This window comes from Panulirus ornatus, chromosome 22 (assembly GCF_036320965.1).
Source record: "Panulirus ornatus isolate Po-2019 chromosome 22, ASM3632096v1, whole genome shotgun sequence".
NCBI classification, from domain to species: domain Eukaryota; kingdom Metazoa; phylum Arthropoda; class Malacostraca; order Decapoda; family Palinuridae; genus Panulirus; species Panulirus ornatus.
This window is the reverse complement of record NC_092245.1, coordinates 8,180,826-8,203,958: the sequence shown is the minus strand read 5'-3', so window position 1 is coordinate 8,203,958 and position 23,133 is coordinate 8,180,826. Positions and strand designations below refer to the sequence as shown.

Sequence of the window (23,133 nt, the reverse complement as noted above, 5' to 3'; positions counted from 1 at the left end):
ATATCTTGAGCCAATCACTTGGGCCAGCGTGTTGTTTCAGATTCTTTTAGAATATTAATTAAAAGATAAAGTAATTATATTTTCTATGGTTGTAGTAACAGATAAAAAGAGCCTTATGAGTTTTACAGCCAACGTAATTTCGAATTTCTGAAGGTACATATAAGGGCAATAATTATGTATGAAAGTAAAGGTAAAGGAACGAGTGTGTAGCAGACGACCTGTCTGGGCAGACTGTTGACAGCGTTACTAACCTGTGGAGCCACCTGCCTGCGACCAGTTTGCCAGCCTGGCGTTTGTCATGGGCTGTAAGAGTTATTATCATTGTCTGTTTATCTTACTGGCATATCTCTCTAGGGCGAATGGCCTTGGGGAAGTCATATATGCCGTAAATGCAGGTGAGTTTTAAAACGCTTCATCATTAGAAATACGGGCACCTCATCGTACATTAGTTAGTAAAGACTGTTTACGTGGCTGGTCAGGATCAGTCTTACGAATGAGGGATGAATGTTGAATGAAAAGGTTAAACAAATTTAGTTTCGCAATATTGTATGTCATGTGTAAAGAAAGCCAGGACCTGAGTATCGTGTCACAAGTCACCAGAAGGGGATATGTGGGTGTTCACCTTTCATGTAGTGTGTGTATCGTACTGCTGAACATCACTGTATTTATATTTCATGTTGATAACGAAGGTTTATCTTTATCTTCTTGGCTAAGTCTTCAAACAAGCTGCATTGTTGCTTCTCTGATTGGTGAGGATGTGTGAGGTCATGACCTGCAGGCCTTACCGGCTGTAGCACAGGTGTGGGACCATCTCAGGTACTGGCTACATGATTTTGATAAAAGTACAGTTTAACTCTACTAGTTGCCATGAGTATTGCATGATTTTGTTATACAGCGTTCGTTTTTACTTAAGAATAGTTGGAGAGCATGATTTAGTGCATTATATTTTACTGAACTATTTCAGATAAGATGTAAGTTCTGAGGATTATGTATATCAGGGAAAATGTGAGGATTATTAATGTCAAAGTACATGATAATCTTATAAGATATCAACAGAACCTACAAAAGCCTCTCCTTCACTTAAGTGCTTGAGTAATTTTGGAAATGTGTTATTGCATTCGTCTCTTGTCAGGGATTGCATGTTATCTGTGTGTGTTGACATCTAATGCCATGTTGGTGGTGTGTTTTCATGAGAATGAATGGTGTATTTCAACTAGAATTCGAAAATTCTAATAGATCATGGGTGATGTATCAGAAATTGGTTGTGTGCTTTCTGCTGTGTGCTTGGAATCTTCATTTTACTCTTATGGATATTATGTTTCTTCTATGAATAATTGTTAAAGAATGTGGGTTGTTTCGTTAGCACTGTATGTATTATCTTTTGATATTACATAGCCTGATAGTATGGACGGTAATGAGGAAGAGAGAATATGTGAGGTAAATTTGTCATGGATGATGTAAAGTATAATGATACCTGGAAATGAAAAATATGATATGTAAAGTATGATGATACGTGGAAATAAAAAAGACGATATCTTGAAATTTAGGGTTTTACTCAAGTTGTACAGTTTTATATTAGGTAAATTTCCTCATTTCAGAGGACAAATACATTTAGGAGTTAGTAGTAGGCAGCATCCCTAATAAGTGTTGAGAGGAAAACATTGGAGTACGTGAGGTAACCTCCCTTTTAAAAGGAGTGATATGACTGCAGAAACATTTGGATACCTTCCAGGTTGGTTCTTACATCTTAATTATTGCTGTTTTGTTCTTTTATATGGAGAGGATATCAGATTCTTTGTATAACATTGGGCCATCCACTGTGATTTGGAGTCTGTTCCTTTGGGAAAAATGGAAGATAATTGTTAATGATAAATATTAACTTTTTGTTTCTGTAGAAGTGATAAACACATATCATATGTGGCATTTCTTTGTAGGTGTTTATTAAGGCTATGATAATTCAGCTTTTGAACTTTGGTGGCTATTTCAGAAAATGGATTAAGAAAATGTTATATTTCTGCACAGACGATACATGTGTGGTCATGTACTGGAGGAAACAGTGCTGGAAATTTGTATAACCAATAATAAGGTAATTTGTATAAATTTTTACCTATCTCTACAGGTTTTTATCTGTTTGTAAATCATTTTACAAATGAAGCATACTTCTGTTGAATCAGAGCAAGTGCCTTGTGGATGTTTATATGGCTGTCTACAGGATGGCTGGCTATGAATGTCCTTGCATATCCTACTGTTCAGTTTGACTGTTTTTCATGAAAGTGGTACCAGCCTATTCCTTACACTGAATGCTTGGTATTGAATGGGTTTACTTGACAGTTTTCATTGAACTTAAAGCCCTGACAACATTGTGAAGACTTGAGATTATGGGAGATGCTTCAGGTAAAATTTCACACTCTATATCAACTCAACAGAGTGTAAGGAATCCATTGGTCCCACTTTAATCAAAATCTGTTTATTAGAACGTACGCACTCAATTTTTCATGTTACCAAATCATGAATGGTAATGAGGTTAAGTAAGGTTTTGATAAGTTTTCTTGACTTTTTTCTGAGTATTGCTTACTTTTATCCATGTTTTTCATGATATACTGCTATTGACCTACTTTTTTGATGTAAACTGAGATGACATGGGTGGTTGAATGCCCTAATCAAGGCCATCTCATTAATGCTATATATTTATACATAAACACCCATACTCTTACATATGTCATACTTGTTCAATGTACTCGATCTGGGTTTACCTTGTCAGTAAGGTAGCACCAGGACACATGCAAGAGAGTGAAAGGTGTTCATGGGATAGAGTGAAATGGAGTATGTGGTATACTGTGATCGACATGGTGTCTATGGGGCTGAACCTTGGCATTTGAAGCAACCTGGTTAAACAATGGAGAGATCTATGGGACTTAGATGTGGATAAGGAGCTGTGGTTTCAGTTCTTTACACAACATATGCTGTCCCTGGGGAAAGGGGAGAAAGACAGCTAGAGACTGAGTGTGAACAAATGTGGCCTTTTTTGTGTTTGCCTGGCACTGCCACACTGAAGCAGGGGGTAGCGATGCTGTTTCCTGTGGGATGGGGTAGTGACAGAAAAGGATGAAGGCAAGCAAGTATGAATATGTGTGGATGGAACCATGGAAGCGGAAGTGGATCATAGGGTGGGGGAGGGGGCGAAAATCCTGGGAGCCTTGAAGAATGTGTGGAAGTCGAAAACATTATCTCGGAAAGCAAAAATGGGTATGTTTGAAGGAATAGTGGTTCCAACAATGTTTTATGGTTGCGAGGCATGGGCTATGGATAGAGTGGTGCGCAGGAGGGTGGATGTGCTGGAAATGAGATGTTTGAGGACAATATGTGGTGTGAGGTGGTTTGATCGAGTAAGTAATGTAAGGGTAAGAGAAATGTGTGGAAATAAAAAGAGTGTGGTTGAGAGAGCAGAAGAGGGTGTTTTGAAATGGTTTGGGCACATGGAGAGAATGAGTGAGGAAAGATTGACCAAGAGGATATATGTGTCAGAGGTGGAGGGAACGAGGAGAAGTGGGAGACCAAATTGGAGGTGTAGAGATGGAGTGAAAAAGATTTTGTGTGATCGGGGCCTGAACATGCAGGAGGGTGAAAGGAGGGCAAGGAATAGAGTGAATTGGAGCGATGTGGTATACCGGGGTTGACGTGCTGTCAGTGGATTGAATCAAGGCATGTGAAGCGTCTGGGGTAAACCATGGAAAGCTGTGTAGGTATGTATATTTGCGTGTGTGGACGTATGTATATACATGTGTATGGGGGGGGGTTGGGCCATTTCTTTCGTCTGTTTCCTTGCGCTACCTCGCAAACGCGGGAGACAGCGACAAAGTATAATAAAATATAATAATAATGAGATGTATAGGTATGTATATTTGCGTGTGTGGACATTTGTGTGTATACATTGTGTATGGGGGTGGGTTGGGCCATTTCTTTCATCTGTTTCCTTGCGCTACCTTGCAAACGCGGGAGACAGCGAGAAAGCAAAATAAATGAATAAATAAATAAATATGTATAAGTTACCAAGGAACGAGGAGAAGTGGGAGACCAAATTGGAGGTGGAAAGATGGAGTGAAAAAGATTTTGTGTGATCGGGGCCTGAACATGCAGGAGGGTGAAAGGCGGGCAAGGAATAGAGTGAATTGGATCGATGTGGTATACCGGGGTTGACGTGCTGTCAGTGGATTGAATCAGGGCATGTGAAGCTTCTGGGGTAAACCATGGAAAGCTGTGTAGGTATGTATATTTGCGTGTGTGGACGTGTATGTATATACATGTGTATGGGGGTGGGTTGGGCCATTTCTTTCGTCTGTTTCCTTGCGTTACCTCGCAAACGCGGGAGACAGCGACAAAGCAAAAAAAAAAAAAAAATTATAAGTTATAGCTGTCTTTAACTAAACCTGGTTTTAGAACAAAATCCCAAGCATCTAGAAACTTGCTAAACAGAATTTTATATCCTCACCCATATAGCACTGTCGCAATATCACTCCACTACCATGTTTCACAAAAACCTCACACAACACAACTGTCGTGGTTTCAGCGGCAAATTTCAACAAAGAATTTGACATTGTCCCTAAATCATCTTCATAGATACTTGGTGTCACCCTGTACACTACTGATAGAAATGGTTGGTAATTACATAGGTGGCTGCCAAGCCTGAATCATTCGCAAAAGCTTATCTTTTAAATTCCTCATGCTGAACAATGGATATCCTAAGGAACAATTCTTTCTCCAACCTTCTTTAGTCTCTGTGCAACTGACCCCCTGTTACTTGCAGACCACAGTGTGAAGTCCTCTTACATGGAAATAACCTCACAAATACATCACTGCACCTTGACATTACCCAAGCAACAGCAAACATGCAGCACTATCTATCCATCTGTTTATAATTACCCCAGGATTAATTTCCATGAGAGTTTCCTGATGTTATCCAGGACCTTTCTCAAGGCTCCTGCAGCCTGAGGCTGCACTAACTCCAGTAGCAGGAAAGTGCGAACTCCTTTGGAGTGAGTTCTTTCAAGAGACTGCATTCCCAGTAATACAACCTCGCTAAAGGTGATTTTTCATGAGTTGTACCCTTGAGCAGGCAGAGTCTGGTAACACCACATGCAACACTGCAGCACTCATTGAGAAATCTGAGTTAGGCAGAGCAAAATGTCTGTGTCTTACTGAAATCCATCACCCTTTTAACCCCCGACAGATGTGAATCCAACCTACACCCTACCATCACCCTGAATAGTCTATCACTCCTCTTGACAACTATAGCTGTGCTGGTTATCATGTATGACAAACACTTTATATTCACTTCCCACACCACGGTCCTCAGCACTAAGGCCATATATCAACTGAATGCCCTAACAATTAACAAACTTATGCACTGATCCCAGTTTTACACACTTACCCACTAGACATCATAAACCCATCAGAAATTACATGTCAGGTACACATGAATTATACTTTCTTGTTTGCTTTCTTGACACTTTTCGTCTCCAGCATTTCAAACACTGAATTATCACGTCACAAGGATGAGAGGCATGCAAGGAATATAGTGAATTGGAATGAAGTGGTTACCGGGGTCGATGTGTTGTCAATGGACTAGAACCAGGGCACGTGAAGCGTCTGTAGTAAACCATGGAAAGGTCTTTGGGGCCTGAGTGTGGATAGGGAGCTGTGGTTTTGGTGCATTACACAATGACAGCTAGAAACTGAGTGTGTACGAATGTGGCCCTTTTTTGTCTGTTGTTTTGGCGCTACCTAGCATTGCTGTTTCCTGTTGGATTGGATAGCATCAGGAATGGATGAAGGCAGGCAAGTATGAATATGTACATGTGTATTTATGTATATGTCTGTGTATGTATATGTGTATATGTTGATATGTACATGGGCATTTATGTATATAATGTGTATATGAGTGGATGGGCCATTCTTTGTCTGTTTCCTGGTGCTATCTCACTGATGTGGGAAATGGCGATCAAGCATAATAAAAGATAGATAATAAAAGACCCCTCTTGTGCAAGGTGCAACTTTCATACTGAAGATACTGGTTACTATCACATCACTACTTTTCTTGACTTGCTGTGGTCCTGTTTGAGGGACATGGCTATTTCTTGAGTGCTATAGAAGCCCTATGCAAGGGATCCTTTGGGCAGGAAGGTAATGTAAGGTAAAATGACTGTTCTATTACCAAGCTGTATGAAATATAATTACATATGATTACATGTTAGGGTGAAGAGAGTGGTGAGAGTAAGTGGGCTTGGGAAGGAGACTTGTGTGAGGAAGTACCAGGAGAGACTGAGTACAGAATGGAAAAAGGTGAGAACAAAGGAGGTAAGGGGAGTGGGGGAGGAATGGGATGTATTTAGGGAAGCAGTGATGGCTTGCGCAAAAGATGCTTGTGGCATGAGAAGCATGGGAGGTGGGTTGATTAGAAAAGGTAGTGAGTGGTGGGATGAAGAAGTAAGATTATTAGTGAAAGAGAAGAGAGAGGCATTTGGACGATTTTTGCAGGGAAAAAATGCAAATGAGTGGGAGAGGTATATAAGAAAGAGGCAGGAGGTCAAGAGAAAGTTGCAAGAGGTGAAAAAGAGGGCAAATGAGAGTTGGGGTGAGAGAGTATCATTAAATTTTAGGGAGAATAAAAAGATGTTCTGGAAGGAGGTAAATAAAGTGCGTAAGACAAGGGAGCAAATGGGAACTTCAGTGAAGGGGGCTAATGGGGAGGTGATAACAAGTAGTGGTGATGTGAGAAGGAGATGGAGTGAGTATTTTGAAGGTTTGTTGAATGTGTTTGATGATAGAGTGGCAGATATAGGGTGTTTTGGTCAGAGTGGTGTGCAAAGTGAGAGGGTTAGGGAAAATGATTTGGTAAACAGAGAAGAGGTAGTAAAAGCTTTGTGGAAGATGAAAGCTGGCAAGGCAGCAGGTTTGGATGGTATTGCAGTGGAATTTATTAAAAAAAAGGGGGTGACTGTATTGTTGACTGGTTGGTAAGGTTATTTTATGTATGTATGATTCCTGGTGAGGTGCCTGAGGATTGGCAGAATGCTTGCATAGTGCCATTGTACAAAGGCAAAGGGGATAAGAGTGAGTGCTCAAGTTACAGAGGTATAAGTTTGTTGAGTATTCCTGGTAAATTATATGGGAGGGTATTGATTGAGAGGGTGAAGGCGTGTACAGAGCATCAGATTGGGGAAGTGCAGTGTGGTTTCAGAAGTGGTAGAGGATGTGTGGATCAGGTGTTTGCTTTGAAGAATGTATGTGAGAAATACTTAGAAAAACAAATGGATTTGTATGTAGCATTTATGGATCTGGAGAAGGCATATGATAGAGTTGATAGAGATGCTCTGTGGAAGGTTTTAAGAATATATGGTGTGGGAGGCAAGTTGTTAGAAGCTGTGAAAAGTTTTTATCGAGGATGTAAGGCATGTGTACGTGTAGAAAGAGAGGAAAGTGATCGGTTCTCAGTGAATGTAGGTTTGCGGCAGGGGTGTGTGATGTCTCCATGGTTGTTTAATTTGTTTATGGATGGGGTTGTTAGGGAGGTGAATGCAAGAGTTTTGGAAAGAGGAGCAAGTATGCAGTCTGTTGGGGATGAGAGAGCTTGGGAAGTGAGTCAGTTGTTGTTCGCTGATGATACAGTGCTGGTGGCTGATTCATGTAAGAAACTGCAGAAGCTGGAGACTGAGTTTGGTAAAGTGTGTGAAAGAAGAAAGTTAAGAGTAAATGTGAATAAGAGCAAGGTTATTAGGTACAGTAGGGTTGAGGGTCAAGTCAGCTGGGAGGTAAGTTTGAATGGAGAAAAACTGGAGGAAGTGAAGTGTTTTAGATATCTGGGAGTGGATCTGGCAGCGGATGGAACCATGGAAGCGGAAGTGAATCATAGGGTGGGGGAAGGGGCGAAAATTCTGGGAGCCTTGAAGAATGTTTGGAAGTCGAGAACATTATCTCAGAAAGCAAAAATGGGTATGTTTGAAGGAATAGTGGTTCCAACAATGTTTTATGGTTGCGAGGCGTGGGCTATGGATAGAGTTGTGCGCAGGAGGGTGGGTGTGCTGGAAATGAGATGTTTGAGGACAATATGTGGTGTGAGGTGGTTTGATCGAGTAAGTAATGTAAGGGTGAGAGAGATGTGTGGAAATAAAAAGTGTGTGGTTGAGAGAGCAGAAGAGGGTGTTTTGAAATGGTTTGGTCACATGGAGAGAATGAGTGAGGAAAGATTGACCAAGAGGATGTATGTGTCAGAGGTGGAGGGAACGAGGAGAAGTGGGAGACCAAATTAGAGGTGGAAAGATGGAGTGAAAAAGATTTTGAGTGATCAGGGCCTGAACATGCAGGAGGGTGAAAGGCGTGCAAGGAATAGAGTGAATTGGAACTATGTGGTATACGGGGGTTGACGTGCTGTCAGTGGATTGAACCAGGGCATGTGAAGCGTCTGGGGTAGACCATGGAAAGTGTGTGGGGCCTGGATGTGGAAAGGGAGCTGTGGTTTCGGTGCATTATTACATGACAGCCAGAGACTGAGTGTGAACGAATGGGGCCTTTGGTGTCTTTCCTAGCGCTACCTCGCACACATGAGGGGGGAGGGGGTTGTTATTCCATGTGTGGCAGGGTGGCGATGGGAACAAATAAAGGCAGACAGTATGAATTATGTACATGTGTATATATGTATATGTCTGTGTGTGTATATATATGTGTACATTGAGATGTATAGGTATGTATATTTGCGTGTGTGGACGTGTATGTTGGGCCATTCTTTCGTCTGTTTCCTTGCGCTACCTCTCTAACGCGGGAGACAGCGACAAAGCAAAATAAATAAGAAATAGATAAATATGATTACATGTCACCATTACAAGTTATCAGAGTCCTTATATTCTTATTAGATTATTACATATAATTGGATCAGTTTGTAGACTGCCACAGTATTCATGATGTTTTTAATATTTTCAGCCATTTCTGTTGTGTGGGAAAAATATGGTGCACTGTGTATGAAAAATTTGGTGCACTGTTGAAACCATATAATGCACCAGATGTTGCAAAATGGAAAGAATTTTTAAAGTAGATGATGCATGTAACATTATAATGCTAATATAGAATTTTTAGATGATGCTATATGTATCTTCATCATGCTAAGATGAAAAGTCTGGGACACTCTTTGTCTCATGCTTGAAGCATTTTCTGCAAATGTACTCCTTTACAAAGACGAAGAATAACATTGGCCTCAAGACCACTAGTTACATCAACCCATTTTGAAGGGACACCTTTGATGTTCATTTGTTCTGCTCTGCTTAGATGGTTCTCTATCTCCTAAGAGAACACACCATCCCTCCTACCACCACCACCACGCTGATGCAAATTAATTACTTTTTGGCAGTCCAAGAACATACTGTCTATGTCTTCCCATGGGAATGAGAGTATTGGCTTTATGGATGTGTTTCTATTTTTGTGTAGCAATAGTATTGAACATTTAAATATCAAGTGGATATATTTACTTCCTGTGTAGAGGTCAGAGCTAGGAAACTAGATTATGGTATCCTTAGCCTTTAAGTGCTCATGTCTTCAGATAATGTCTTTGTTGATGGAGTTTTTTTTCTGTTTTTATTTGAGTATAATGAACTCCATTGTACTTTGTTATATCGCTGTATTTGTCTCAGCATAGAATGGATTGAGTTTGATATGTTCGAGAATGTGGTCTAATTAGGTAGATCACTAACTCACCACTTATTGGTACTTTTTATTTACCTCTAGGTGGTGATGCTCACATTGATGTATATGGTGTGAGGTATGAGAAAGATCCTCTCACTGGTAAAGTGGGCACAGCTTCAGACTTTGGCAAGCAACTAGTTATTGGCAGAGTACCACCTGGTGACCAGGTAAGTGACCAATTTTTTCATTGTGAATGGTTGCAGGTGAATGTGCCTGATGATTTATCATGCAAGGCCTACTAGATAGAATTTCCCAAAGATCACTCAAACAAAAATATTTCGGAAAACATGATAGGTGGCTTTGGGTGCCATTTCATGTAATGTCAACCCCCTTTGTCACCTCATCCATTTATTCTAGTCTCACACCCATCATTACTTGATAAGTAAAAAACATAACAATCCCAGTTTTTTAGAGTGGGTGGTGCATTTTTTTTTTTTTTTTTTTTTAACTTTTAAGCAGTTTGTATACAGGATTGTTTCATGGTACAGGTACGCCACCGATTTTTTGGCACTCTTGGTTTCAAAGCCTTGCCGGATTAACCAATTTTACCGGAGCAGCCATGGTCACATAATAATATTTCATCAACACACTTCTAACCCACTAATCATACATCTCCCATGTTTCTAAAGTATACCATGAACTGCTAGAAATTTAAATTAAACAAATATTAAATGTAGATTAGATAAATGATTGAAATACAGGTACTTGTACAATAGTACATTGGTGAAACAAGATTACAGGTCTTGATTAAATAAGATTAAGCAAAAATTAAACGCAAATTTATTGATTTTTTAAGAGTAGCTCGGTTGTAATCCAGCCATTTTTTTTTGCAACAGTATGTTACTGGGTAAACTTTTAACACCTTTCAAGGCCCTGGGACATTTACTTCTCACATAACCAGCAGTTTATATCTGTATGCACCTGCTGCATTTGAGCATCCTAAGATGGCAAGTCTGTCCTTTGATTGTTTGAATCCTTTGGGATCTTCGTCTTCTGTTGATAGTGTTTTCCTACGTGTGCATCGCCAGAATAATGCAGTTTCGTCTGCACTATACACCTGCTCAGGACCGAGGTGCTCGTCACCTACGAGTTTCGCAAATTTGTCCACATACTTGGCAGCTCCTTCATAGTTTGCAGACCGCTTTTCTCCTCACACTTTATTCATGGAAATTCCATGACGGTTCTTGAATCTTTGAAGCCATCCTTCACTGTAGTCACACTCATGTTGTAATTTAAGTTCTTTATGGAACAACTTATCCTGGTCCATTATCATGCTACCTGACAAGTCCACTCCATCACTCTGATGCTGTCGAAACCATTCCATCATCACTCAAGCTGTCCACATAATTGGCAGCTCCTTCATGGTTTGCAGACTGCTTTTCTCGCACACTTTATTCATGGAAATTCCATGACGGTTCTTGAATCTTTGAAGCCATCCTTCACTATAGTCACACTCATGTTGTAATTTAAATTCTTTATGGAACAACTTAGCCTGGTCCATTATCATGCTACCTGACAAGTCCACTCCATCACTCTGACGCTGTCAAAACCATTCCATCATCACTCGAGCTGTCCACATACTTGGCGGCTCCATCATGGTTTGCAGACCGCTTTTCTCGCACACTTTATTAATGGAAATTCCATGACGGTTCTTGAATCTTTGAGCCATCCTTCACTATAGTCACAATCATATTGTAATTTAAGTTCTTTATGGAACAACTTAGCCTGGTCCATTATCATGCTACCTGACAAGTCCACTCCATCACTCTGATTCTGTCGAAACCATTCCATCATCACTCGATCATGCTCAGTATTCTTACCATCTTTCATAGTTTTTCTAATCGTCATTTGCTTCTTGGGATCGCTGTCAGCATAGAATTTCAATATTTTCTCCCTTTGCTTCTTTATATGATAAACGGTTGATGAACCAGTACTGTAGATGTCACACAGCTTACGCACCGAAACACCCCGGTCCATTTTTTTCAACAGTTCTACTTTATCGTAGATCGATATGGACTGGTGTTTATATTTGACACCATGACTGACACTCTCATATGTGTTAGAAGCCATAGCTAGGGTTAAGTTTACGCAAAATAAGCTAAGAATCTCAAAATTGCAGTATCACCACCAACAAGTGCAGTATAAAGAATGTAAATAATGCGCCCTACACACAACACCATCTGTGGCCGCCCAGTAAACTAGTCTGGTGGCTGTGGTGATTTCAATTTCCCTCAAGTAATTTTGTCCGGGCTAAAGGAGGTGCCGAACCATCAGTTGCCGAAAATTCGGTGGTATACCTGTATTATTTTATCCCATCCCCAGTCTTTACTTGTGTAGAATATTTTCACTTTTGTAGTAAATTTTGTACCTTTATATTGTGCATCTTTTTACTTTTTGCAAAAATACGTGAGCCTCTTCCTTTTAGAGTTTATAGTGAATTAGTAAGTATCTGTTAGCCTCTTCATTTTATCCATATCACATGATCAGGCTCTTTTTTTACAAGTATTGCTGTATAGAAGTCTATTTTTGCTTTATCAGAGGCCATGGAACTACAGCTGCAAATTTATATTTGTATCGAGCATTTATGAGTCTGGAGAAGGCATATGACAGGGCTGATAGAGATGCTTTGTGGAAGGTTATAAGAGTATATGATGTGGAAGGAAAGTTGCTAGAAGCTGTGAAAAGTTTTTACCAAGGATATAAGGCATGTGTGCAAGTAGGAAGAGAGGAGAGTGATTGGTTCCCAGTGAATGTTGGCTCATGACAGGGAAGTGTGATGTTCCCATAGTTGTTTAATTTGTTTATGGATGGGATGGTTTGTTAGGTAAATGTAAGAGTTTTGGAGAGGGGCGAGTATGCAGTCTGATGAGAGGGCCTGGGAAGTGAGCCAGTTTTTTTGCCGATGATGCAGCTGTAGTGGCTGATTCATGTGAGAAACTGCAGAAGTTGGTGACTGAGTTTGGAAAAGTGAGTGAAATGAGAAAATTGAGAGTAAATGTTAAAAAGAGTAAGGTTATTAGGTTCAGTAGGGTTGAGGGACGGGTTAATTGGGATGTAAGTTTGAATGGAGAAAAATTGAAGGAAGTGAAGTGTTTTAGGTAATTGGGAAGTGGACTTAGCAGGAAGGAAGGAACCATGGAAGTGGAAATGAGTCACAGGATGGGGGAGGGGGGCGAAATTTCTGGGAGCAATGAAGAATGTGTGGAAGGAGAAACTGTTATCTCATAGAGCAAAAATGGGTAAGTTTGAAGGAATGGTAGCTCCAACAATGTCATATGGTTGCAAGGCATGGGCTATAGATAGGGTTGCCCGGAGGAGGGTGGATGTGTTGGAAATGAAATGTTTGAGGACAGTAAGTGGTGTGAGGTGGTTTGATCGAGTAAGTAATGAAAGGGTAAGAGAGATGTATGGAAATGAAAAGAGTGTGGTTGAGAGAGCAGAAGAGGGTGTGTTGAAATGGTGTGGACATATGGAGAGAATGAGTGAGGAAAGATTGACAAAGAGGATATATATGTGTCAAAGGTGGAGCAACAAGGAGAATCAGGAGACCAAATTGGAGGTGGAAGGATGGAGTGAAAAAGACTGAGCGATTGGGACCTGAACATACATGAGGGTGAGAGGCATGTAAGGAATAGAGTGAATTGGAACGATGTGGTATGCCAGGGTCGACATGCTGTCAGTTGACTGAACCAGGGCATGTGAAACATCTGGGGTTAACCATGGAAAGGTCTTTGGGGCCTGGATATGGATTAGGGAGCTGTGGTTTTGGTGCATTACACATGACAGCTAGAGACTGAGTGTGAACGAATGTTTCCTTTTTTGTCTGTTTTCCTGGCATTACTGTGCTGAAGCAGGGGGTAGCAATGCTGTTTCCTGTGGGGCAGAGTAGCAACAGGAATGGTTGAAGGCAAGCAAGTGTAATTATGCACACACGTATGTATATGTATATGTATGTATGTATATGTTATGTATATGTGCGTATATGGGCATTAATGCATATATCGTGTATATGAGTGGATGGGCCATTCTTCATGTTTCCTGGCGCTACCTCACTTATGTGGGAAACAGCGATTATGTATAATAGGAAAAAAATTTTCTCTAGTTATTTCAGTAGCCTTCCCTAATGTAAATCTTGTACAATGGTGCTGAATGCCTCCCAGGAAGCGACCCTCCTTGAGGGATCTAAACGTTATGGATGGTATTTTTACTACAGGTTTACTTTTGTATCCAGGAAATTATGTTTCACCTTTATCTTCTGTCTTTGATTTAAGGCTTGACATTTTCAGCATGTTTTAAGATATGATTACAAATTTACATAGTCTAATTAGGCTTATCAAATTGTGATCACTATTGAAGGAAAGCTGTGTTGCCAGAGTAACCTTCCATGAAAGATTCAGTAAAATGCTAGATAAGAACTACACAGTCAGAACAATGAAAATTTACAGAAGTGCTAAATTGAATCAGGAAATACAGTATATTAATTCTTAATCCTAAACTGGACACTCAGTTTTTCTGCAAAAAAAGAAAAGGAATCCTTGCAGAAAAAAGTTATATTATTCATATAGATTGATATGGGTAAAACTGAAAGTGAATGGAGAGAAATGGGTGATTATTTTTGCTTATACACTTGCTCAGGACTGAGGTGCTCGTCAGCTACAAGTTTCACAGATTTGTTCATATACTCAGCAGCTCCTTTGTGATTTGCAGACTGCTTTTCTCCACACACTTTTTTCATGGAAATTCCATGACGTTTCTTGAATCTTTGAAGCCATCCTTCACTATAGTCACTCTCATGTTGTAATTTAAGTTCTTTATGGATCAACTTAGTCTGGTCCATTATTATGCTACCTGACAAGTCCACTTCATCACTCCGACGCTGTCGAAACCATTCCATCATCACTCGATCATGCTCTGTACTCTTACCATCTTTCATAGTTTTTCTAATCGTTATTTGCTTCTTGGAATCGCTGTCAGCATAGAATTTCATTATTTTCTCCCTTTGCTTTCTTATATCATGAACAGTTGATGAACCAAGACTGTAGATGTCACACCGAAAAACCACGGTCCATTTTTTCAACAGTTCTACATTATCTTGGATCGATATACGTTTGACACTGCGACTGACGCTCACATATGTCTTAGAAGCCATGGCTAGGGTTAAATTTAAGCAAAATAAGCTAAGAATCTCACAGAATTGCGGTATCACCACCAACAAGTGCAGTGTAAAAAATGTAAGTAAGCGTGCCCTACACATAACTCCATCTGTGGCTGCCCAGTAAACTAATCTGGTGGCCACGGTAATTTCAATTTCCCTCACGTAATTTTGTCCAGACTACAGAGGGATCCAAACTATCAGTTGCCAGAAATTCAGTGGTGTATCTGTACATAAGTATACATATATTATTTATTTATTTATTTATTTTGCTTTGTCGCTGTCTCCCACATTTGCGAGGTAGCGCAAGGAAACAGACGAAAGAAATGGCCCAACCCACCCCCATACACAATGTACACACATACATGTCCACACACGCAAATATACATACCTATACATCTCAATGTACACATATATATACCCTCACAGACACATACATATATACCCATGCACACAATTCACACTGTCTGCCTTTATTCATTCCCATCGCCACCTCGCCACAAATGGAATACCATCCCCCTCCCCCCTCATGTGTGCGAGGTAGCACTAGGAAAAGACAACAAAGGCCCCATTCGTTCACACTCAGTCTCTAGCTGTCATGCAATAATGCCGGAAATCACAGCTCCCTTTCCACATCCAGGCCCCACACAACTTTCCATGGTTTACCCCAGACGCTTCACATGCCTTGATTCAATCCACTGACAGCACATCAACCCTGGTATACCACATCGATCCAATTTACTCTATTCCTTGCCCTCCTTTCACCCTCCTGCATGTTCAGGCCCCGATCACACAAAATCTTTTTCACTCCATCTTTCCACCTCCAATTTGGTCTCCCACTTCTCGTTCCCTCCACCTCCAACACATATATCCTCTTGGTCAATCTTTCCTCGCTCATTCTCTCCATGTGCCCATATGTAAGTTAAAAAGATGGCCAGAGGGCGTTATTAGATTACATGTTAATTGATAGGCTTGTAAAAGAGAGACTTTTGAATGTTAAAGTGCTGAGAGGGGCAGCTGGAGGGATGTCTGATCACTATCTTGTGGAGGCAAAGTTAAGAATTTGTAGAGGTTTTTAGAAAAGAAGAGAGAATGTTGGGGAGAAGAGATTGGTAAGAGTAAGTGAGCTTGGAAAGGAGACTTGTGTGAGGAAGTACCAGGAGAGATTGAGTGTAGAATGGCAAAAGGTGAGAGCAAATGACGTAAGGAGAGTAGGTGAGGAATGGGATGTATTTAGGGAAGCAGTGATGGCTTGCACGAAAGATGCATGTGGTATGAGAAAGGTGGGAGGTGGGCAGATTAGAAAGGGTAGTGAGTGGTGGGATGAAGAAGGAAGATTGGTAGTGAAAGAGAAGCAAAAGGCATTTGGATGATTTTTGCAGGGAAGTAGTGCAAATGACTGAGAGATGTATAAAAGAAAGTAACAGGAGGTCAAGAGAAGGGTGCAAGAGGTGAAAAAGAGGGAAAATGAGAGTTGGGGTGAGAGAATATCATTACAGTTTAGGTAGAATGAAAAGACGTTTTGGAAGGAGGCAAATAAAGTGCGTAAGACAAGAGAACAAATGGGAACATCGGTGAAGGGGGCAAATGGGGAGGTAATAACAAGAAGTGATGAAGTGAGAAGGAGATGTACTGAATATTTTGAAGGTTTGTTGAATGTGTTTGGTGATAGAGTGGCAGATATAGGGTGTTTTATTGGGGTGGTGTGCAAAGTGATAGGGTCAGGAAGAATGGTTTGGTGAACAGAGAAGAGGTAGTGAAAGGTTTGCGAAAGATGGAAGCCGGCAAGGCATTGGGTTTGAATGATATTGCAGTGGAATTTATCAAAAAAGGGGGTGATTATGTTGTTGATTGGTTGGTAAGGATATTCATTGTATGTATGGATCATGATGAAGTGTCTGAGGATTGGCAGAATGCTTGCATAGTGCCATTGTACAAAGGCAAAGGGGATAAAGGTGAGTGTTCAAATTATAGAGGCATAAGTTGTTGATTATTCCTGGGAAATTGTATGGGAGGGTTTTGATTGAGAAGGTAAAGGCATTCACAGAGCATCAGACTGTTGAGGAATGGTGTGGTTTCAGAAGTGGTAGAGTATCTGTGGATCAGGTGTTTGCTTTGAAGAATGTATGTGAGAAATACTTAGAAAAATGGTTGGATTTGTATGTAGCATTTATGGATTTGGAGAAGGCATATGATAGGGTGGATACAGATGCTTTGTGGAAGGTTTTAAGAGTATGTGGTGTGGGAGGTAAGGTGCTAGAAGCAGTGAAAATTTTTTACCAAGGATGGAAGGCATGTGTATGACTAGGAAGAGAGGAAAGTGATTGGTTCCCAGTGAATGTCGGTTTGCGGCAGGGGTGCTTGATGTCTCCATGGTTGTTTAATTTGTTTAAGGATTGGATGGTGTGAGTCAGTTGTTGCTCGCTGATGATACAGCGCTGGTGGCTGATTCAATTGAGAAACTGCAGAAGCTGGTGACTGAGTTTGGTAAAGTGTGTGAAAGAAGAAAGTTGAGTGTAAATGTGAATAAGAACAAGGTTATTAGGTTCAGTAGGGTTGAGGGACAAGTGAATTGGGAGGAAGGATTGAATGGAGAAAAACTGGAGGAAGTGAAGTGTTTTAGATATCTGGGAGTGGACTTAGCAGCAGATGTAACCATGGAAGTGGAAGTGAGTCACAGGGTGGGGGGAGGGAGTGAAGGTTCTGGGAGCATTGAAGAATGTGTTGAAGGCGAAAATGTTATCTCGGAGATCAAAAATGGGTATGTTTGAAGGAATAGTGGTTCCAACAATGTTATATGGTTGTGAGGCATGTGCTATAGATAGAGTTGTGTGGAGGAGGGTGGATTTGTTGGAAATAAAATGTTTGAGGACAATATTTGGTGTGAGGTGGTTTGATCGAGTAAGTAATGAAAGGGTAAGAGATGTGTGTGGTAATAAAAAGAGTGTAATTGAAAAAGCGAAATAGGGTGTGTTGAAGTGGTTTGGACACATGGAAAGAATGAGTGAGGAAAGATTGACAAAGAGGATATATATATGTCAGAGGTGGAGGTAAGAAGGAGAAGTGGGAGACCAAAGTGGAGGTGGAAGGTTGGAGTGAAAATGATTTTGAGCGATTGGTTCCTGAACAAACAGGATGGTGAAAGGCATGCAAGGAATAGAGTGAATTGGAACGATGTTGTATACTAGGGTCGGCGTACTGTCAATGGATTGAACCAGGGCATATGAAGCATTTGGAGTAAGCAATGGAAAGGTCTGTGGGGCTTGGATGTAGATAGGTATATGTGATTTTGGTGCTGTACATTTGAGAGGTAGAAACTGTGTGCGAACTAATGTGGCCTTTTTTGTCTGTTCCTGATGCTGCCTCGCTGGAGGGGGGGGATGCTATTTCGTGTGTGTCAGGGTTGCGACGGGAATGGATGAAGGCAGCAAGTATAGATATGTACATGTGTATATATGTATATGTCTGTGTTTGTATATGTATGTATACGTTGAAATGTATAAGTATGTATATGTGTGTATGTGGGTGGGTTGGGCCATTCCTCTTCTGTTTCCTTCTGCTGCTTCGCTAATGTGGGAGACGGTGGTTAAGTATGATAAATAAATGATAAGTATATTCACATTATGTTGTTTGTCAACTCTGGAATCAAGAGGCTTTTTTCTGTGCTTAAGACAAGTGGATAAGATCCTCAGTGATGGTAGATTAATGTATTTTGACTTTAACATGTTACATCCTCAACTTATTTGTATCAGAGAGTGCATTTTGCATTTCATAGAAGACTAATTTTTGAGCCAAGCATATGCATGTCACTTCACCTGCCACTGAATTATTATGCTATGGCTACAGTCACCTAAGTGGTTGCTGGGTATGAAGACATAGGAGAGGATAGTGTCATATGAAGGCAGGATTAGTCACTATTGTGGCAATGAATTTAGAATTATCAGTTTTCTGCAACTACTATAATGTCATCATTGAAGAGGAGACTTAATACTGTAATTTGGAAACTTTCCAGATGATTTGTTTTATAGATTTTCTTTGCCAATTAAAAAGTTTCATATTATCAGGTTTTACAACATAATTCTAGAAATCTTAATGGAAATTCTTTTGAGATTTAAGTACTTAACATTTGGTTTATTTGAAAAGTCCTTTTGTTTTAGTCTTTGTAAAATTTAAATGTTTATATTTCAGGTGCTGTATCAAACTGAGAGATACCATCATTCAACATTTGGATATGACATTCCCCTTAAAGGGGATGGAGACTATGTTCTTGTTCTTAAATTTTCGGAAGTGTACTTCAATGCGCCAGACCAGAAGGTTTGTTGTTGGCCTTTATTTCTATCTAGGTATGTCTGTCAGTCTGCCTGCCTGCCTTTCGTTTTCAGACAAACCACTTGACAGAATTTAATTATTTTTGATTGTTTTGATTAAGTGGGGATTTCATATTGGAGAATAATTTTTGGCTGAAACTATGTCCGGAAATTATTGGTTCCCAGAGTTAATGTTATGGGTTGTCTTTGAATTGATATTGTTTACAAACAGTAGTGAACAAAGAGCTGTTCAGTTAAATGCTCTCAAAAAAAAAAAAAGGGTACTTACCATGAACAGCAGGAATGTTGACTGGTTGGGTTACAGGCAGCCCACTGATGGTAGAGTAGGTATAGAATGTTACAGGTGATGCTTGCCAAGCAGTAGCACTGCTTAAGGGACTCAGTGAATGACTCAAATTTTCATGATAATTTGCTGCTTGTCCATTTCGCATTCCTTTTTACAACATTTTCAGAGACATGACTTTCGAATTTATATGATGTTTTCTACTGTTCTTTTAAAATGAAATAAGTTTTCTTCATGCCTTTTCTCCCGCCCAGGTTTGTTGCATGCTTTAGACATAATTTTCTCCCTCTTTATACTTAGTATTACACCAAAAGAAATAAGGTGCTTTGATCCTGCTGTGTGGAAGAGGGGAGGCATCATGGGAAAAGGAGGAGCAGGTAGTCTCTGGTCCTATAATAGGTAATCTGGTTGGTTCCTCCCATATCCAGGTAGAATATCATGCTCAAGCACATGATCTACCATGGCTGAGTACCCTCGTGAGAAAAAAAATTATGTGGTCCACAAGTTTATCAATTTTGATTTTAGAAGAATTACTTAGCCAAATAATATTTCAGGCTAATGAGTTTTTTAGTAATTGATGCAAAAGTTACTCATGTTGGAACACTTGTTACTGAAAATACTTATGCAAACTGAAAAAAAAATTGATAAGTGGACATTTCTCTGTATTTTTTCTAATCATTAACTTAAGCCAAAAAGTAAGAATTTTGTTTTTGAATTTATTTTGTTTATGAGTGAGTTTTAATCAAATATGTCTGGGTAAGAGAGATTATAGTCCATTAATATATCTTGATTTGTCTGTGTCTGTCTCTCTGTGTCAGTATTTGTCTGTCTATGTCAGTAGCTGATCATCTGTGTGTCTTTGATATACGCGTATATTTTTTCATGTATATTCACCATTGCCCATGTTGCAAGGTAGCGTCAAGAATGGAGGACTGTGCCTTAGAGGGAAAATCCTCACTCAGCCCCTATATCTGTTCCTTCTTTTGGAGAAGTAAGAACTGGAGGGGAGGATTTCCTGCCCCCTTCTCCTACCCCTTTTAGTTGCCTTCTATGACATGCAGGGAATATGCGGGAAGTATTCTGTCTCCTCATCCTCATGGATGTATATACGTAATATGTCCTGTCTTCCTGCTTTCAGGACTTAGTAAGCCAGCAGTGTTCACTGGGTGGGACCATAGATGAAAAAGCTTGGTGATGTGGTATGTGCATCTTTGTGGGTTAAATGCTGGAGAACTGCAGAGTAGGTGCTCAGCATCTTTGGTGTGAAGGTTGTATTTTCATGTGCTTGTGGGGTCTTGAGGTGAAGAAATAGTGTTTGTAATGCTAGAGAGAGAGATTTCCAGAACATTGTTGACACGAGGTTCCCTTAACTTGGATATACCTGGGGAGTATAGGTTTAGATAGGTGTATATCTGCTGGGGTGGTGTTTATGACTGGATTGGGTTGGCAGTGCAGGATATATTTATATGTATATTATTATTGTTAGTATTATTATTTCTTTCATACCTTGTTTGCTGCTACCTGCATTAACGAGATAGCACTAGGAACAGATGAAGGAAAGGTGTCATTCAGTCACCTCCATTCTCTAGCTGTATTCGCAAGGCACCACATCCACATCCACAACCAGGCCCAACAGACCCCTTTGTAGTTTCCCTCAGCTGCTCTTATGCCTTAAATCAGTCCATTGACAGGATATTACCACCTGTATGCTGCATCACTGTAGTCCATTCTATTCCATGCATACCTTTCACCATCCTGCATATTTAAGTCCTGAGTACTCAGAACCTTTTTACTCCATCTTTCCATCTCCAGTATGGTCTCCTCCATCTCACATAATCCTTCTTTCTTTCTCTCTTTTTTTTTTTTTTTTTTTTTTGCTATTTCCTGCATTAAAGAGATAGTGACAAGAAAGATAATTAAGCTTTAGAGGAAAAAGTCCAAAATTTTTCTCCTTCCTATGTTCTGTATTTTGGCAAGTAATAGTAGAGGAGGAAATTATTTCCAACTTCATAATTCCACCCGTCTAAGTCACTTTCTGTAACATGAAGAAGATGCAAGGATAATTATTTTTTCGCCCCTATCCCCTGGGATATAATTTTTTATTATCATATTTATTTGTTGTACTTGATTGTTGTTTTTCGCATCAGCAAGGTAGCACTAGGAAACAGACAAAGAAAGATCCATCCACTTGTATACATACATACACATATAAATACATACATTCAACATATACTCAAACATGCATATAGATACACATACACAGACATATACATAAATTCACATGTACATATTCATACTTGCTTGCCTTCATCCATTCCTGGCACCACCGTGCCCCATAGGAAACAGCATCGCCACCTCTTGGTCAGTGAGGTAGCGCCAGGAAAATGGACAAAAAAGGCCTCATTCATTCACACTCAGTCTCTAGCTGTCATATGTAATGCACTGAAACCACAGTTCCTTACCAAGGCCCCATAGACCTTTCCATGGTTTACCTCAGACATTTCTCATACCTTGGTTCAGTCCACTGACAGCATGTCAACTCCAGTATTAACGATTTTTGCTCCCCGATGTAGTGTTCACTCTTTTTGCATGTTTTTCATCCTTCCAGAACATCCCCCCCCCAACCTGTGACACATCAACTTTCCTGGTACCATTTGCTGCCAAGTCCACTCCCAGATATGTGAAACACTTCACTTCCTCCAGTTTATCTCCATTCAAACTTACATCCACCTAACTTGTCTCTCAACCCTACTGAACCTAATAACCTTGCTCTTATTCACATTTTCTCTCAGCTTTCTCCTTTCACAGACTTTTCCAAACTCAGTCACTGATGTCTGCAGTTTCTCATGTGAATAAGCCTGCAGTGCTGTATCATCATCAAATGACAATTGACCCACTTCCCAAGCCCTCTCATCCTCAACAGACTGCATACTCTTCCTTCTCTCTAAAACTTTTGCATTTATCTCCCTAAACAAATAAAACAACCATGGTGACATCAGACACCCTTGCCGCAGACCGACTTTCACTGGGAGCCAATCACTCCCCCTCTCTTCCTACATGTACACACTCCTTACACCTTTTATGATAACTTCTCACTGCTTCTAGTAGCTTACCTTCCACACCCTATATTCTTAGTAACTTCCACAAGGCATCTCTATCAACCATATCATGTGCCTTCTTCAGATCCATAAATGCAACATACAAATCCATCTGGTTTTCTAAGTATTTCTCACATACATTCTTCAAAGACCTGATCCACACAACCTCTACCTCGTCTGAAACCACACTGCTTCTCCCCAATCTGATGCTCTGTACATGCCTTCACCCTTTCAGTCAATACCTTCCCATATGAATTTCCTGGTATACTCAACAAACATATGCCTCTAGTTTGAATACTTACCTTTATCCCCTTTGCTTTTATACAGTGGCACTATACATGCATTCTGTCAATCCTCAGGCACTTTACCATGATCCATACATGCACTGAATCTCCTTACCAACTAAACAACACAGTCACCCCCTCTCTCAATAGATTCAACTGCAATACCATCCAATCCTGCTGCCGTACCAGATTTTTTCTTCCACAAGGCAGTCACCACTTCTTTCCTTCTCACAAAACCACCTTCCTGACTCTCACTTTG

The 23,133-nt window shown here is 40.2% G+C and overlaps 1 protein-coding gene across 1 annotated transcript in view; it reads left to right on the top strand.

The window, feature by feature from the left end:
• The first annotated feature begins 220 nt into the window (after positions 1-220).
• Positions 221-23,133, top strand: part of LOC139756521 (malectin-A) — a 59,301-nt gene continuing 36,388 nt past the window's right edge. Inside the window, exons 1-3 of the mRNA XM_071675993.1 lie at positions 221-395; positions 9,772-9,896; positions 19,070-19,195. Coding sequence (XP_071532094.1) covers positions 299-395; positions 9,772-9,896; positions 19,070-19,195 — 348 coding nt within the window. The 5' untranslated portion in view covers positions 221-298. The remainder of the gene's footprint in view (positions 396-9,771; positions 9,897-19,069; positions 19,196-23,133) is intronic.